The sequence below is a fragment of the Pocillopora verrucosa genome, chromosome 14 (assembly GCF_036669915.1).
Source record: "Pocillopora verrucosa isolate sample1 chromosome 14, ASM3666991v2, whole genome shotgun sequence".
NCBI classification, from domain to species: domain Eukaryota; kingdom Metazoa; phylum Cnidaria; class Anthozoa; order Scleractinia; family Pocilloporidae; genus Pocillopora; species Pocillopora verrucosa.
In genome coordinates, this window is record NC_089325.1 from 15,067,862 (window position 1) to 15,085,431 (window position 17,570).

Consider the following 17,570-nt stretch of genomic DNA (forward strand, 5'->3'; position numbering starts at 1 on the left):
TTCGAATAAAAGTCCATTTCAACTGATCTGGGTATAGATCACCACTGGATCCTGCTCAAAAATTTAAAATGGCTCCCTTCCTTACTTTTTAACCGCGTGGGATCCTTTAGGAAGGAGGAAAGTAAAAAAATTTTACCAAAGTTCAGTTTTCCCTAAATTTCGTTTGGAATACTTTTGCAGCAGATTTCATTGTCACCTCCACCTCGTGAGGAAAAAAGGATTATTGCTCTACGATTTGTTAGAAATCCTTATGAAGACTCTAATTCGTCTGAGACTGAGGTTAGTATGTCTTCAAGTTTTCTCAGTAACAGATGAAGTAAAGTGTGTTTTGGATGTTTCCTTTTCAGCTAACCGGATCAGTTATTTTCGGTCGTTACAGATAGTTAGATGAGTTCGAAAATCAAAGAATATCCTTGGTTATTCTTCCAGAAAATTCTGTTGCTAAGGAACACTATTGACCGGGCCATGGACAAGATTCCAGGCTTTATGTTTTCAATTACTGTAGAACCTCCTAACTCCCTTATCTCGAGCCTAGTTAACTCGAAACCCCCGATAACTCAAACAAGATCCGATTTCCCTTGGATTTGACCCCATTTTTCAAGTCAGTTATTATCAGCTAACTCGAACTCGGTCTACTTGAAGTAATTTTACTTTCTCTTGGCTCGTATTTACCCTGAGAACTTGAGCTTTAAATAAAAAAAGTCGGTCGGTAAGAATGTAGCTGATTGACATTTCCCGCTCTTTAACGAGCCGGTCTCAATGAAGTTCACCGAGAGCCATAAAACAGCCAAAAGATTTATCCTTTAGGCGTAAAATTGACAAATTCCACCGTTTATCGAAAAAGTTAACCTTCAAAATAATTTGTGGTGAAAGCAATGGAATGATATTAATTGTTAGCCGTAAAATGGCCCAAATTTAACCGTTAGCCGTAAACGTCGTCACCTCATAGAGACCCTCTTCATTCGCGATTGATACGAACGTGATAACATTCATCAAAACGTAAGAAAGTTAGCTTAACGTCCCAACTTAAACGTTCTTTTAATAAAAACTTATATTAAGCAGACTAGATGTAGGAAAATTACTTCTGATTGTGCAAGAATAGTAAAATCATGATTCCTTGTAAATTATCAACGGAATAATTGGAATTCAACTCTAATTCCTATGACTTGAACCCCGCTTACTCGAACCATTTTTCGTTTCCTTGAGAGTTCGAGTTAGTGGGGTTCTACTTTGAATCATAAACGTTGTTAGTGACTTCAGATCCCCTCTGTTCTTTGCAGCATTCTTTTGGCGACCTGCTTGACATTCAGTTGCCATGGGAAAACGTCAGATTTGCGGAGAAAATGCGGCGTCGACGATTCCAAAGAAAATCGTCCAAAATCACCGTCATCCCAGTATATACCTGAGATCGAAAATATTTTGATGACGAACGTATTGCAGAGAAAAGATAAGGATGCTTTCAACGCCTTGTTCAACAAAAACTTACAATGCAAGGAACAGTATCTTGTGCCTATCGCTTGGCATGTTCTCCATGATGCACGTGGGAAAGGAAATGTTTCTGTGACCAAGCTGGAAGATCAAGTGAAAGTTTTAAACAGTACGAATTTGGATTCATCCATAAATATCTTTGTAGATTTTCTTTGCCTCAATTCTCTTTTAGCTTTCTTTGAGGAATTGCAGGTCGACGCGCACAAGAATCGTGAGTCTCACACATAAGAAAACTGAATGAGCGATTACCATTTTCAGAATTGCCCATCCAAAGTGGTGAATTTTAGTAATGGGTCCTTTTTATCATCTTAATTCTTGGGAAAATCGGACTAGAGTAAAGGATAAGATGACATTCAGCCAATCTTGCGATAAATTTCCGATTAAGAGCTTCTTCTTATGAATGAGTCGGTCTGATCGGCCGCTGTTGACTACAATTGAGTGCCTCTCGTATACACCTTTGTACGTCCTTCGTACGACAACTGCATCTCAAATTTGTATAAAAACAAATAAGTGACTGCAGCTTTTCTTTCAGGGCCTATAGAGCTTAACTTCGCTGCCTGGTTGGTCCGGACAACTCGCGCCACCTTCTCGACCAATCAAATTCAAAACTGCCGAGAAATCGTGAATTGGTCGCTTTCCTCCTCCCCCTCCCCTCCCTTCCCCTCCCCATCTCCTTCATGCCATGCAGCTGGCCTGTTTTACTTTGAATTTTCGTTGGCTAATGGTGATGTCCAACTTCGCTTCGTTTGACTGTTGTGATTGCTTTGATTGCTGTTGTCTGAACATGTCCAAACCGAAAACTTCTCTAAATTAATAAATCTTTCAGTGAAATTCTCCCACTAATAGTCGGCTTTGTTTATTTTTCAGAGGCTTTCTCGGACTCACCATTCCGATTTGCAACGGTGCGTTGATAGTTAATGATATCAATGTGTTGAATTCTATTCTGATTGGTGCTTTCCCAGGAACTATGAATAGACGATAAAAAATGACTATGCATAGTTTGATAATTTATTTACATTTCTTTATCATTAAACATCGACAACTGATAAGCCTATTTGTTATGGCACCAGATTACGGCGGAGACTCGAAGTCGGGTGCTCGTGGGCAAGCTTTTTGAGAACACCTACTGGATGATAGGACTGTTTACCATTAAAATATGGCCAACATTTTGGATTCAGTCTCCTAACTTACAATTTCTCGCTCTCTTAACTACTATCAGTCAAAATCACAGAGCGCTAAATGTTCTGAGTCGCCTTTATACAATCTTAATGACTATCCATATTTTGTTACCATCGTTAAGAAAAATCGCTTACCACTTATGCAAGATGACAACAAAATATCTTCATTCCGCTCAGCTTATGCCTAACTGCTTTTTTTTTTTTATCTCCAGCGTTCAGTTGACAGAACAAATAACGAGGAATGGTTCAATAACTGCAAGGGCCAAAGGTTTTTTATCAGAAGAGGTCTGGGTATTTTGCCTGCATCAACGCTCAACATATACACGTGCCAGTTCAAGGATCCCCTCTTACTTGGCGATGCATCGTTTCCCTGGAGTGACTTAGAGTCTGGCTTATCACACGGCGTGGCAATTCACTACGAGACATTACCCGGAGGAGCGATGCGAACACTAAATCTTGGAGACAATGCTGTTCACGAGGTAAACTTATCAAAATAAAAAAAAGAGAGAGAGAGAACTTCTCAGTTGAGTTTCGTGCAACCAAAATCAGAGTTATTTCTACCACTAACCATGAGAGGCAAGATATTATAGTCTCTTGTGACATATGTAAGTTGTCAGTGGGAATCTACGTTGGACACATATAAACGGATTCAAGTGCTAGTGACAAACTTGCGATTTTTTTTACTGGTTGTGTAAATGCCACGTCAGTTACTCAACTTATCACAGAACGTAGTTGGATAAGACCAAGGCACTCTCAAAAGCTCCTCAATCAAATGAAATACGGGTGACAACTCCCTCGAGTAAAATTTGAGATGGAAACCAACGTTTATATCGCGTAAACCCGGTATCAGTTCCTTTCATATGTCAAAGACAAAAATGAAAACACAGCATCCTTCGGCTGGAGAGCACCCTTGAGTAAAAGTACCTCCAGGGTATCAGTGCCTACTTAAGGTCATACGTAGAAATTTTGATCGCTAATCAACCGTTTAGGATTTTTCGGGAGAATTTGTTACAACACTATCATGAATGAGCATGGGAATAAAGTGAGCAAAAGAAGCCTGGTTCAGGTCTCATTCTCTGATCAAGTTATGTGAAATTGCCGCTTAACCATCGAATTCAAATAAGTACGATAAACTCGATAAGGTGGGACACCTTCACGGTTTTTGTTAAGACCCTAAGCATTTCTCTGGTGAAGTTTTAGGCTAGATATACTTTGGCATGAAATTACTGAACACTATTGTAATAGTGAAGATTTTTTTCTAAATCAGATAACCGTTTGAATGCATCTTTACAGGTTGGTCATTATTTCGGTCTCTTTCACGTTTGTGAGGTATGTAATATAAAAGCTCAAGCGTTATTCACTTGTTAACAGCAATAGTATTTCTGGATTATTATAGAATTATTTCCTAATAATAGACCAGAAATCAAAAAGAAAGATTCCTGCTTATGAAAACAGGAAAACAGCACAACACCTTTTTACTCTCCCACCGACGCTATTTTTCAATTTTTCTTCTGATAAGTTCCTGAGATTTTTTTTTCAGTAAGCAAGACTTCAAACAAATAACATTTTAATTCCTAGTTTCTGAGGAGCACGGATTTGAATCCGGTCAAAGCCTGAATTTTTCTAAGCTTCATTTTTCCATACTTCATTTTTCCGGGCCTTTTTGTACTGCCTAAACGGGAGGATGATTTCTTTGCTTGCTCCAGTTTACTTTGCCTACTTCCACGCTCATCTGATCGTAAAACACTTTGAACTGGACAGGGAGGTTGTTTCGATAGAGACGATGATGAGGTCGCCGACACTCCGCGCTGCGCTGATTATACTTATATCTGCACAGACCAACCAGTGGATACCTGTAAATCTATCAGTGGACTGGATCCAATTCATAATTATATGGGATGTACGTATCATTCTCGAAAGCTGAACTCTTGAGCTCTTTTGATCAAAACAAAGAATTAGTTAGATTCGCGACACGGTTGAGGATTAAAACCCCCATCTTAATTATATTTACATTTACATTTTTTTCGTTCAGTCATTTACTTGTGTGTAGGATAAGAGGATACGTTTAGCTCTTGAACCTGTTGGGGTGATGAGCACCTAACCCCGCTTTCAGGCATCACACCTCAATCAAACCAAGTTAAGGTCATGAGAACAAAAGAAATGAAACAAAAGAAGCTCTTGATTGTTCAACAAATTCTCTACATCAGTATTATTGTAATACATAGAGACAGAATGGAGAATATTTCTATTGATGTTGGCATATAAAGAGCTAGTAATTGAATCGAGAGTGTAATCGAAAGTGAGTTACGTAAGGTCTTTTTTCTACCATTTTAAAATACAAATCAGAAGAATGTTTCGTTCTTTAAAAAAGTTCTTTCAAAAAACAACGGCTTTTTTTCGTGATATTGATAGCAGTAAAACTCTTATTAAAATGGCTTCATATGCGGTTAACATGGTAGATAAAGAAACCTCAATAATAATAATAACAATAATAATAACATAAAAAATTATAATAATAAGCCTCATATGCAGGTAAAATGGTTTTTGCGTTATTTCAAAAATTGATTGCTTACGGTTGCACTGTATTTGTTTTCAAGACATGGAGGACAAATGCATGTATGAATTTACTCCGGGGCAGATATCTAAAATGGAAAAAGATGTCAAGAAATACAGACCTACCCTGATGAAAAACATCTATAGTAAGTTTCAGTGGTTTAATTTTGTTTCTGTCTCGTTCTTACTCTTTAAGTTCCAATCTGCTTATGATTTCATGCACTCTCTCAAGCTATCGTCTAAATAAAGCATCACATAAACTATTTTTCTCATTACGCAGTCAACTGTGCACATGGGCCCGGTTGTATAAAGGGCGGATAACGCTATGCAACGGATAAATCGCTATCCAGCGGATAAGTAATAGCAAAACGGATAGCGTTATCCACCAGATAGAGTTTTATCCAGTGGATAGTGTTATCCAACCTTCGAACAACCAGGGCCCGATGTATTGCTTAACTTTCAGACTGCATGACAATATGTGGTATTTCAAAGCATTATGATTTGTTGTAATAAGCTGTGGTTGGAGCATTCAATGTTTTCACACCTTATTGTTCTGTGATTCTGACAGATGGGATGTTTGCCGATCACAATTTTTACACCTCTCCCTACTCTGATAAAATTACCAAATTTTTCTGAAAATCGTTTACTCTCGTGAGTAGGGAGAGGCATTAGGAGAGTTAAGATCTTGACCTTCACGGCTAAAACGCGCCACAAGAAAAACTTCAAAGTCTGCAACTTAGACCACTTAATTAAATCAAGACTCTAGAGTAGCTCTGTTACCAAGTTTGATGAAATTCGTACGTAGCTCATGAATCGAAGTCTTTTCGAGTGATATGGTCGGCGTAAAGCTGTTTGTCTTAATTCTGAAAACTAATAATTATAATTACTTACAAAACTTGATTTTACTCATTCTCAAGGACCTTGTAAAATCGATGCTGCATTCCGCTGGTCAAACGGCTATATTTATTTCTTCCTCGGATCAAACTACTACCGTTACAATGAGAATCTTCCTGGTATCGATTCAAGCTACCCTCGACCTATCAGCGACCATTGGAAGGGCGTCCCTTCCTCCATAAACGGCGTTTTTCGTTACGCAAATGGCCTCACGTACTTCTTCAAAGGAAACCAGTACTATCGGTTTAACGACACATCACTGAAGGTGGACGAAGGATATCCCCGACTTATGAGTGACTACTGGGTTGGAGTGCCGAGCGATATAGATGACGTCATTAGGTAAGATATTTTCAGTTACAATTCAAATTTTTTCAGCAATTTCCAAGGCGAGTTCCTCGGAAAAAAAAATTTTGTATGCATTACAGAAGCTTGCATATCATGGTAAACCCTGATTTTACCCGCATTTGGGTACGTTTGCGCCTCATGTACAAATCTTTGAGTATCAACCTAACAAACTAAACCTAGAATGAAGAGTAACAACAAATCTTTATGGCTCAACTTCTGTAGTTGGAGAGACTTTTTTTTTTAATTTAGGTAATTATTTGTCATTTTACTCAAGCCATCCATCTCAATACGGTGCACTTTTTAAATGACCTTCATGTCATATGGGTTGGCCTCTCAATATTTCAATCTACATTTTGCGACTTTGTTCAATTGTTCATTTGTTCGTTTGTTTACTTAATCATTTTAGTCATTCGAATGGTTTCACCTACTTCTTCAAAGGAGCACAATATTACAGATTTAACCCACGCACCCTCAGAGTGGACCCTGGGTATCCGCGCTCTGTGAGCTCCTACTGGAATGGACTCCCGAGCGACATTGAAGGCGCCTTACAATGGTACAATGGGGGCGTTTTCGCGTTTAAGGATACGCAGCACTGGTTATTCGTGCACAGCGAGCAATCAATAAGTGTTCCTTCCAGTTACCCTGAGTCAATAACTCAGTGGTGGAGCAGTGAACCAGACTTTACTCACTACACAGTGTTCAGGTCAGTCTCTCTAATTAAAAAGTATCTTGAACAATCGGCTTCTCATGTTTGTATAACATTTGCGTTATGATTTATATTGCAATGAACTTGTAATAAATTTGTAATAGACTCGTAATGCAAATCCCTTGTAACTAAACTTATTATTTAATTCCTTTACCTCTCTCAGACACTTGAACGGCTACACTTTCTTCTTCAAAGGAAACAGCTATTGGCGCTACAATGAACAGTTTAGCCAGGTCGATATCGGATATCCACGCGGCTTGGCAGCCTGGGAAGGAGTGCCAGCAGATGTGGACGCCGCATTTCTATGGAGTGATGGATACGTGTACTTCTTTAAGGGAAACCTTTTCTTCCGGTATGATAGTGGCCAACGGAAAGTCCAAGATGGGTATCCACGAGAAATAAGCTCGTTTTGGAAAGGATTACCCAACAATGTCGACGCCGTTTTCAGGTAATGACACCAGAGCGAGTCACGAGATTCTATCAGCTGATTCTTTGAAAGGATCTCTGTGCGGATATCCTGTCCTATGAGTGGTCAAGTAAATACAAGCGCACACTCAAGCGCACGCATACGCACTCACTTTTCGTTTCTTGATCAGTTCAGCATTTGATTAGACAAATCACTTGGCTTAGAGCAATTTCAATTGAGTGTCGAGCTTAATCCGGGATTGCGTTGGTTTTAGTTAACTTTTCTATGCGATTGGTCAAGAAAACTCGCACCGGCCCTATCAACCAATCAGATGCAAAATTTAAAAAACAATCACGACTTGAGCAGTCGCATTTTCCCGCGTTTGAAGCAGCTTGCTTTCATTTTGAGTTCTTATTAGTTAATGAAAATGCAAAACTTTGTTCTGATTGGTCGATATGTATACTTTGGTTTTACGACACGCAATTGAAAAACCGCTCCAATGAAGCGAAGCCAAGTGCGATCCAACACTACTTTTCGACACCTAATTAAACGTAACTATATCGCAAGGGAAGTTGTCCGTAGTACTTGAAGAGTCTTAGCCGGACCTCGACCTCTCTTAGAAAATGCTAGCTTAAGTTTAGCGCAGGGGTCATTTATAATCTTATTGATTACTCTCCATACTGAACTTAACAAGTTGCGTTTCGGTTTAATATATATATTTGAGTGTATTTTCATCTTATCAACATAAAACTTGTAGATTCCTTTACTTTGGAGATTTTCCTACGCGTCCCGAATAAAACGAATCAACTACTGCATACTCGGATATGCAGAGCGAGAAATTTCGATTTTGATCCTGAACTGGAAATCCTTTCATTTGTTTTAGATACATAGATGGTGTCACATACTTCTTCAAAGACTCGAATTACTTCCGCTTCAATGACACCTCCCAAGAAGTAGACCCAGGCTTCCCGCGGCTCATAGCCTCGACTTGGAGAGGCGTCCCGAATGACCCCGATACCGTGTTTTCAGATAAAAATGGCGACACATACTTCTTCAAGGAAAACCTCTTTTACAGTTTTAATTCTACAGCGGGACAAGTTGATGCTGGGTTTCCCAGGTCGATAGCATTGTGGAGAGGAATACTTTATCAGCCTTGAACGAAAATATAATTGTGTACTAAGAGCTATAAGTTGTAAGAGTAAATGCCTAGCGTCAGAAGATTAGTTTGATCTGCAACATTCTAGGGGGAAGCAAACAGGGAGGGGTGGTGGGGGGTTCTGATCAAGTTTCACTAATTTTTTAAAAACACTTCACGCGCACTTCACGCGTCACGAATTTAACAGGGAAATCTGAAACTCTCTCATCTTGTGTATGAGTTTTCAGGGAAATCTTGAGGTTTTCACGAAATGAAAGATAATATTCGCAGTTCACTTATATTTCAGGAGGCAAACACCCCTCGCGCAGGTCCATAACTTCAAAATCACGTTCGCGCTCCCGTTCAATCCACGCTTCACATGTCTATTTTGGCCTCAAACACTCATCACTTACAAACTCTTTGCAAACCTCTTCCTAGCTAACGTGCGCAGCTATCATTTTTTTACTCCCCCAGAGGTAATCTCGTCGTGACTAAGGAGGGGAGGAAGCGTCAAAGTTCCGACCTTTCCAGGAAAAGACCCAACACACCTCAAAATGGCGACTTTAAAACTACCGGTATTTCTTTTTATGCAAAAACACACTATCCATAAAATACAAACGCTTATACTGTGACAGTTATAAATAGTTACCACAACTGACTTGACAGTGCTTTAACACGTAACTAAAAGTAACATTACGAGGAAAGAACATCTCTCTTGGCGATACGGCTCAGGTTCAGTGTCTTTACTTCATGTACTTGTCCTCGTGCTCTGCCAAAAGTTTTGCTGAAGATTTGGCGTCGTAAAATAGCTCGTTTATTTCTTCCACATCCTGTCTGTTGATACTTGAACGACCTGTGTGACACAAAAACGGAAGGTTAAGTGTTACGAACACAGCAACCCCTTGATAGACGTAGCGTGTCCCAGGTTTCTTGGCACCAAACTACTACGAGTACCACTACTTCCTTAGGCTAATCTATTACAGGAGAACGCTCAGCATTTCATCAGATATCCCTGAAATTTTAGTCGGACCTACGGTAGTTATGTTAAGAGAAGCGTTCTGAGAGGAAAGCGTTACAACTAAGGACACAAAATAGCGGCCTCTCGACACCAGTTTCGATCCAGAACCCAGGATACCGTACCATACAGCTACCGTGAAGCCAACAACACATTTAAAAAGGCGTAAGGAACGTGAGGTGCTCTTAACTGAATTTTGCAATACTGCAGGGGTCAATCTTGCCTGCAGAACAAGCGTAGCATGTTTGCGTTGCTCAGGCGACCTAAGGCAAACGCGAGGCGGGTGCGAAGCGCGAGTGACGCGCTAAGGAAGGAACAAAAAACAGCTCTCTTCCCACTCTTCGCACTTGTCTCGCGCTTGCCTCCATTCTAATGAAAAACGAAAAAAAAGGACGTCTCATTTATTTATTCATTCAGTTAATTATCCATTATCAATCCATCCTGTAATATGGACTTACCATTGATGCGAGCGAGTAGGTTAGACGGCGTCAGCAACTGAACTGCATATCTGATGATCAAAACGAAAAAGAGAGCAACTCCTTCAAATCTTGTTTATTTGAAAAACTTTGATACATGTAATAAGCTGTCTTGTAGATCATTCTCTTTGAACTAACACTTCGCCTTTAAGTGGTATTCTATTCTGAAGAGTCTATTTCAAAGCTTAATTCTTCTCTTCCTTTCAACACTACTACACGTATACTGCTTCCCCGGACATGTCGATTTCCTTTCCACTTCAGATATTTATTTCAACGTTTCTTGGTGGTTTCAACAGATCTTTAGCTTTTACTGAAGCTTCCACACAAACCCAAGACAATGTTTGGGTAAGTTCAGATACGTTCTAGAATTCGATTGTTTTATAGATTCGCTTTTTTAATCATTTCATTCGCATGAAACTTTAGGAATTTTTAAGAGCGCAAGGTTCACATCTGAGAGTGTTTTCTTAATCTCTAAATTAATCAATCCCCAAATTAGCCGTTAGTGCTTCAGATTGTTTAATACACGGTCAAATGTGCCTCAATCTCACATAGAGCAAAAGTGTGATGTCAACTCCAAAGTCAAAAAAACACAATCAAATGAGAATATGTGCGCGTAGCTGTTTCTAAATCAGTGGTAATAGTAGTTGTAGTTACTAGAAGTTTATACAGCGAGGCACTGGTGGATTAAAAAAGAAGTCATTGTGATCCAAGTCTCTTGGTACCTTCACTCAACGAGTTTTCTCAGCCAGCATGATTACATGCACATAACTTAACCGTTATTTAGGAATTCAACACATAATTTCTATATCGTTCCTATCTAAATCTTACCTCAAAGTAGTTTTGGTGCCGATTTCTCCTAAAAGGCTCAGCGATTCATCATCAGCTTGAATGTTCTCCGTCTGGGCTCGAATACGAATAATTTGAACCATTTCTTCTTGTGAGTAGGGTAGGGTACGGATGATCATAAGTCGATCCAACAGATCCAGGGGTATCCCGTGGGGAGCACTTATTTCCGTGCCTCTGAGAAGCAACAGAATAAACAAATACATAAGAAAAGTCTGCACACATCCGGATGAGATGCTAAATCGCTTATAGCCCTTTCCCCACCCCGGTCAGATTTCCCGCACAATTGCCTCACAGAAACTTCAAAGTGAAGAGAGGTACACTGTACTAATGATGAGAGTAAATGTGAAGTGTCTTGCCGAAGAACAGAACAATTAAGGGAACAGTTACAATTTCAAGGAGACAAGCAATTTTGTGTGTGGAGGATCAAAATACACCTAACAGTCTGAGCTCTCACCGCAGGTAATACTCACAGGAAGATTCGCATTGGCAGCAAAAGAGACGAGCTTGAAAATATCAATTACTTTTCCTATGCCCATTATAACTGTGCTTATATTATCTGTGGTATACAGCACCTCTAAATATGATTTATTTCATATGAACTCTTTGTTATTATAGTACCTTATTGTGCAGTTTCCTCGATTTGTTGCAAATATAACAATCGGGGAAATTGTCGACTCTAAAGCTCGGTGTAAATAAGTAAAGCATTCGATATCCAACATGTGAACCTGACAACAGAAGAAAAAACGAGCGATGTCAAAAATGTACACGTTGCATACATGTACATGCATAAACAAACCAAGAGTCACACGTATACACGTACAGCGGCACAACACTGATTATCATGCGCTGTACACCATCAAAAACAAGAAAAAAATACGAAATTACCTCATCGACGAACAACACGCCAGGAACGAGTTCAGCGACCCCTTGATCGATGTATTTATTTACCACCTACAACACAGATGAATTAACTATTTACCAATCAAATACCACCATTATCTTGCGATAATTTAAGTTGCCTCCGACTCTCCTTCATACATTTCTAAGAACTTTGGAAAAATATTTATTTTCATCTGCTGATTGTAATATAAAAAAAAAAATTGAAAACTTGAGTCACTGAACTCGTCTTTGAGTAGGAGAAACACAAGTCAAATTGACATAAAAATGAAGCTTGCATAAGTGCAGTGATCCTCTGTTCCTACCAGCTTTATTCTGCTTACCTTATTAATCTCTTTTCTTAATTTGTCTGAGGAAAAAAGCAAAAAAAGTGTTACAGAAAGAAATTTAAAAAGTTAAGAAATGTAAAATAGTTTCCGTGTTTACATAGCCTGATGTAAACACGCGGGAGGTTGGGAGAACACGAGATAAGCGTAGGAAACCACAACGCGAAGCGGAGTGGTTTCCAGCTTATCGAATGTTCTCCCAACCTCCCAAGTGTTTACATCAGGCTATGTAAACACGGAAACCATTTTTCATTTCTTTTATAAAATAACTAATGGAAGAGGAACGAAAACCGTGTTTACATACGCTCATGTAAATTGGTTTTATGGCCAATCAGAGCGCGCGTACTATTTGAATAATATATAATTGTACATATGTAACCTAAAAATATATTTAAACAAAAAAATTTAAAAAAAATTTAAAAGATTTGCAAACTTTGTATAATATGCCTCACCAGTGATTTCTGTCTTCTTAGGCTTCATCAGCTGTCCCATCATGGAAAGAATATCTTGTCCTCCCTATGAACGAACATTAATTATTCAATAATCATTTCGAATTATTAGAGACTTAAGCTCAAGAAGCAAAACTTGGATCTTATATGTACAGTATATGGTCATTTCTGCGCATGCTCAAAAGTATGTGAGGTCAGTTTATAATTGATGAAGGGAGCATTAATTTTTTTCTAGTTTTAAAAGAATGTTACTGAGATCTCTCCTTTAAATCAATAAAAAAAATTTACCTTTATACAATAAGCTCTCATCCTTATTTACAATGTTCATAGAAATAAAAGTTACAAAAGGTACATGCACATGTGAATGGCAAAATTTGATTTCTTTTTTTTATATAAAAAGTTAAATTTGACCAACAATTGAAAATACTCTCTGAAGCGTACATGTACTGTACTTTTCCTTGAAGATAAAACCGTGTCCACAAAGGCCCATTGAATCATTTCCTCTTTACCACCAGTGTTTCCAGTTGTCCCCTCTCAATACACAGATTAACATTCAGGTTACACTGTGCATGTGTGAGTTTCTATTTACACTTTACCTGTGGTCTTGCATTTGCCACATCGAGGTCATGTAGAGTTACATCCTGCACAATTTCCTTCTTCTTGTGGACATCACCTTTGGGTAGTGGTACATACTCCTCAGCCTCAAGATCAAATTCTGTGGCAAATGTGTCAGATCTCCCTTGACGCTGGGATCAAAAAGTTCATTATAAATCACTCAAGGTTAAAACAAACTTATGTGAGATACATGTACCTGTACAAGAATCTTATAAAACTGTTACTTTCCTCCTCCTACTAACATACAAATAAATTTAAGACTCTTCAATTTGTTAAGAGTGAGCATAATCAAGAAATTTTAAGGAAATACATTTGTGCAACCATGAAAAAAAATTTATCACCAAAATCATTTCTACCCACTCAGCAACCAATTTGACTCAATTCTGGACAGTAAAACTAGCCAAGTATTAATGTAAAAAAACATTTATTAATAGGAAATATTCATATTGAGAAAATAATATTCTACCGTTCTGGGAAATCAAAAAATACATGATGCATATTTTCAAAGAGGTGTAAGCTTCTCAAACCTTGACTGCTCCACTGTTTGCCTCAATGTAAATCACATCACCGACTTCTACCTTTTCTTTCTGAAGGCTTTCATATATTGATGGATCCAGCTACAATAAATTGGTAAAGAAATAATGAAAAGAGAATGTGATAATAAAAAAAAGGAAAGAAATTGAATAGGGAACAATAAAAAATAAAGGAATTAGAGAAGGATGACATGTTTCTCAGCTGAACTTGCCTTAAGCTGCTTAGTTCCTTTGGCTGTTTTTAGTCCTATCACCACATGACTGACAGTTTTACCATAACCTGTAAAAAGGTAAAACACTTTTCAGGACTATGTATTGATTTTCTGCCAAAAACAATCACATTCAGCAGGGAAAAGTTCTTATCTCCATCACTGTCTGCATATTTAGAAGATGAAAGAATACAGAAGAGTTATCTGTGCCATCAGAGCTGGCAAAATTGACCCAACTTGCCTATTCACCTATCCCTTTAACTGCCATGAGTGACCAAGACAGAATTTTTCCTAAGAATATCTATACAATATCAAGCAGGCAAGTGATGAGAATAAAGAAAATGTCAATTAGGGGATTATTAATTGATCCAAAACCAAATTCCTCAAACTAATATTATAAGAATTGCATAGTAACCAGTAAGGAGGAAATTAGAAAACAGTACTTACATCATCTTGCCTGATTGCCTAGCAAGCCAAATGAAAAGTAAAGTTTAGCACATGTTACTTACCACCCATAGGGTTCTCTGTTTCACAGGGTGTCAGCTCAGTCACCTGTCACAAAAACCATTAGAAAATTATTTTATACATTACAATTTGTTTACATTTTGCCATTTAGGAAGAACACCTATAGCATAAGTGCATTACTACAGTCAATAACACTGACAACCTAGAATAATGCTAAATCAGGTAAATAGTTCACCTCTCCTTCATAAACTTCCTTTGTTTCCTTGATCCTCAAGCCTGTTCATGAAAAAGAAATAAAAAATATGCCTCTATGGTACACTTAGGCAGATCTCAATTAACAGTCTCACTTATCTCAGTAACCAAGTCAGATAATGTTAGTTATGCATATGATTGGCTGAGAAGAGAAACAGTATAAATATTTTTTACACAAATCACAACATAGTAAAGAGAAGCAAAATCAGTGCAGTCTTGAATTACTACAAAAACTCAATTGAAAATCATTCTGAACAGACTTTACTGTCTTGGTCTGTCTGACATGAATGTAAGCAGCCACAAAGCTACATGTATTCATCTTAGAAATCCACTTAACCCTGTAGCTCCCATGAGTGACCAAGACAGCATTTCTCCTTACAATACCAATACAATATCAAGCAGACAAGTGACAAGAATAAAGAAAAATATCAATTAGTGATTATAGGTTGATCCAAGACCACATTCTCAAAACTACAATCACAAGAACTGTATGGCTAACAGTAAAGAGAATTACTGGTGAGATCTTGGGAGTTAAAGGTTTAATACAACAGGAACATACAATTCTAAACATATCTGTGTACATACACCCAACATTCTTCATGTGATGTTCTTACCAATTGCTCTTCTAAAATTCTCCATTAAAACTTCTGTCTTCTTGATTTCAGAAGAGTACACTTCACTCCCAACCATAGGACAGAATGGAACCTTTGGACCCAGGTCTTGAGCAATAGCAAGAGCTAATGCAGTCTGCAATGGTACAATCAAACAAGACTAACTAATATAATCACAAAGGATTCAAAATGCAGAGAGCTAGTTCACTGAACTATAAAACACTTGTTTGCATTATGTAAAATTTACCACTCTTGCTTGGAAAAACAGCACAAGGTGAACAATCCTTTCATAAATTTAGCACTTTGCAAGTGATGAAAGTCTTACATGTATGGACCATCATTAATGGAAACAAACTTTAAAAACATCTGCCTTGCATCTCCCAAAATTCTGATCTTCAGTTTATTTCCCCATGAAATGTATTTTGAACCCACCTTTCCAGTTCCTGGGGGACCAGCTAGAAGGATTGCTCTTCCAGCCATCTTTTTAGATTTAATCAGTTCTACCACTACTCCTGCTGCCTAAAAGACACAAAGAAACTTGAAACTATGCAACAAAAATTGGAATAATGCGCTGATCTAGCATTACACCTATGTATTTAAATCTAAAAAATAAAATATCATTCATGTAGATGGTTCACTGACCCTTTTCTACTAAAAGAGATTGACACATAACGCCCCTTACAATATTCAAACATTTAATGAGACTTTCAAGTCTGAGGTTGTTATCTCCCTATGACACCAGATTCTCTAGGCAAATGGACAAGAGAAAGAATACATGTATCAGTGGTAAGGAAGAATCACTCATCGAGTAATTAAGGCAGTGAAAGTGTTTCGCAGCCAGCCTCGTTAGTTGATAAAGCGAGTCTAGGCTCCAGTAAACATTTCAAATGTAATGTGCACAAATTCATGGGGCTGTGCAAAGCGTAGGTCTGATTTGCAGGTCGAGCAGCGTTACTAGTACACGTACTCTCTCATCTTCTTCATCCACAAGGATCTAAAGAGCAAGCGGAGTTCCAGAGCGACTTTGTCGTTATTTATATGCTTGTAAGCTTACACACTCTGTATTGAACTTTTTTCCTCAACTGTGGTTGCATGCAATAATAGTTTGCAAGTTTTTGCCTAATTTTATGTCATTTACTTAGTCCAACAGCGAAAAAGAAACACTGAATGTTGATCCAAATGCATTCAACACAAACCTCCCGAGCAGTTTCTTGACCCACGAGGCCAGAACCCATCGTGAGAGCGTCGCCATTTTCATCCAAACCAAGTCCCTTCACGTGGCTATGAGTGGCTATTCGCTGCGTCTTAGTGGTACTTTTAACTTCCTCGATCTTCATTTTTCCCCTCTGACTATGGTAAGTACACGAATGAGTGTAAAAATTGCCCTAAAGTTTCTTAACTTTGGCTTGACAACCGCTAAAAGAACTTCGTACAAGCTGGCGAGGCAACTAAGCTTCGTAAAGGCGAGGCTACATAGGATAGTTTCTTGTCTACTACTTGGTAAAAACTTCATGGTTGAATACCGTATGAACGACTATTTTTTTGCGATTTTGATTAGGTTATCTGTTTAATTCTGGAGCTTAAAATTCATACGAATATTAATTATCAGTTTTCATGATATATAGTTTCGATCGAAGGGCATACAGATATGATATAATGGCATTGGAGGTACGATTTAATTGCCATCTTTGAATTTTACAGCAGTAGAATGCTAGGGAAAGAAAGAAATTGGTACCAAGGGGGTTAACGACCGTCAAAAAGAAGGAGAATGGAGGGGGTGGGGAAATTAATATTCCCCCCCCCCCCTCTTCTCTTCTGACTTCAAATCAAACATGGCCGGTCGAATAAACGATCGCGAGCTTCTTAACGTTAACTCGCCCTAATAAGATACCTGCACTGCAGGCTGCAAGAAAGGAACGGTATAATGCTGTGATGATACGATCCATAGGTATGAAGCAAACATTAGAAAGGAATGAAAGCTACGATCTAATAAATTACCCTTTAGTCCAGCATCATGCTCGCCTCTAATTACACCACGAAAAAGTGCACAACCTGGCGCTTTGCGTGTTAGATTTAATGCGCTACAACTGAAGAAACAGATAGAAAGACAACCTGTAAATGAAGGTTTGGATATAACATTTTTGTAAAAACGAACGAAGTATTAGCCATCA

At 38.3% G+C, this 17,570-nt stretch overlaps 2 protein-coding genes across 3 annotated transcripts; one reads left to right on the plus strand and one right to left on the minus strand.

Moving 5' to 3' along the window:
* The first annotated feature begins 47 nt into the window (after positions 1 to 47).
* On the plus strand, positions 48 to 8,759 carry LOC131777291 (uncharacterized). 2 transcript variants are annotated; one of them, XM_059093565.2, is made up of 11 exons: positions 48 to 279; positions 1,281 to 1,597; positions 2,356 to 2,390; positions 2,879 to 3,145; positions 3,960 to 3,995; positions 4,428 to 4,566; positions 5,264 to 5,365; positions 6,137 to 6,452; positions 6,865 to 7,161; positions 7,328 to 7,612; positions 8,454 to 8,759. In XM_059093565.2, exons 1-11 carry the CDS (start codon positions 251 to 253, stop codon positions 8,725 to 8,727), a joined length of 2,097 nt encoding a protein of 698 aa, XP_058949548.2. In that variant the 5' UTR covers positions 48 to 250; the 3' UTR covers positions 8,728 to 8,759. The 2 variants fall into 2 exon arrangements, with proteins under 2 accessions (XP_058949548.2, XP_058949555.2); XM_059093572.2 differs by lacking the exon at positions 3,960 to 3,995.
* Positions 8,316 to 16,833, minus strand: LOC131777307 (ruvB-like 1). Its single transcript, XM_059093581.2, has 15 exons — positions 16,596 to 16,833; positions 15,832 to 15,918; positions 15,403 to 15,535; positions 14,772 to 14,812; positions 14,581 to 14,623; positions 14,075 to 14,142; positions 13,857 to 13,946; positions 13,311 to 13,460; positions 12,718 to 12,781; positions 12,263 to 12,288; positions 11,928 to 11,993; positions 11,661 to 11,767; positions 11,025 to 11,216; positions 10,179 to 10,228; positions 8,316 to 9,558 (listed from the first exon to the last, which is right to left on the minus strand). Exons 1-15 carry the CDS (start codon positions 16,734 to 16,736, stop codon positions 9,449 to 9,451), a joined length of 1,368 nt encoding a protein of 455 aa, XP_058949564.1. The 5' UTR covers positions 16,737 to 16,833; the 3' UTR covers positions 8,316 to 9,448.
* Between the last annotated feature and the right edge of the window lie 737 nt (positions 16,834 to 17,570).

Coding starts and splice junctions, on each gene's coding strand:
- LOC131777291 (XM_059093565.2), top strand. CDS start 251: ATGAAGACTCTAATTCGTCTGAGACTGAG. Junction 6,453..6,864: donor GATATAGATGACGTCATTAG/GTAAGATATTTT, acceptor TAATCATTTTAG/TCATTCGAATGGTTTCACCT. Junction 7,162..7,327: donor ACTCACTACACAGTGTTCAG/GTCAGTCTCTCT, acceptor TACCTCTCTCAG/ACACTTGAACGGCTACACTT.
- LOC131777307 (XM_059093581.2), bottom strand. CDS start 16,736: ATGAAGATCGAGGAAGTTAAAAGTACCACTAAGACGCAGCGAATAGCC. Junction 15,919..16,595: donor GTCAAGAAACTGCTCGGGAG/GTTTGTGTTGAA, acceptor TGTGTCTTTTAG/GCAGCAGGAGTAGTGGTAGA. Junction 15,536..15,831: donor GTCCCCCAGGAACTGGAAAG/GTGGGTTCAAAA, acceptor GTACCATTGCAG/ACTGCATTAGCTCTTGCTAT.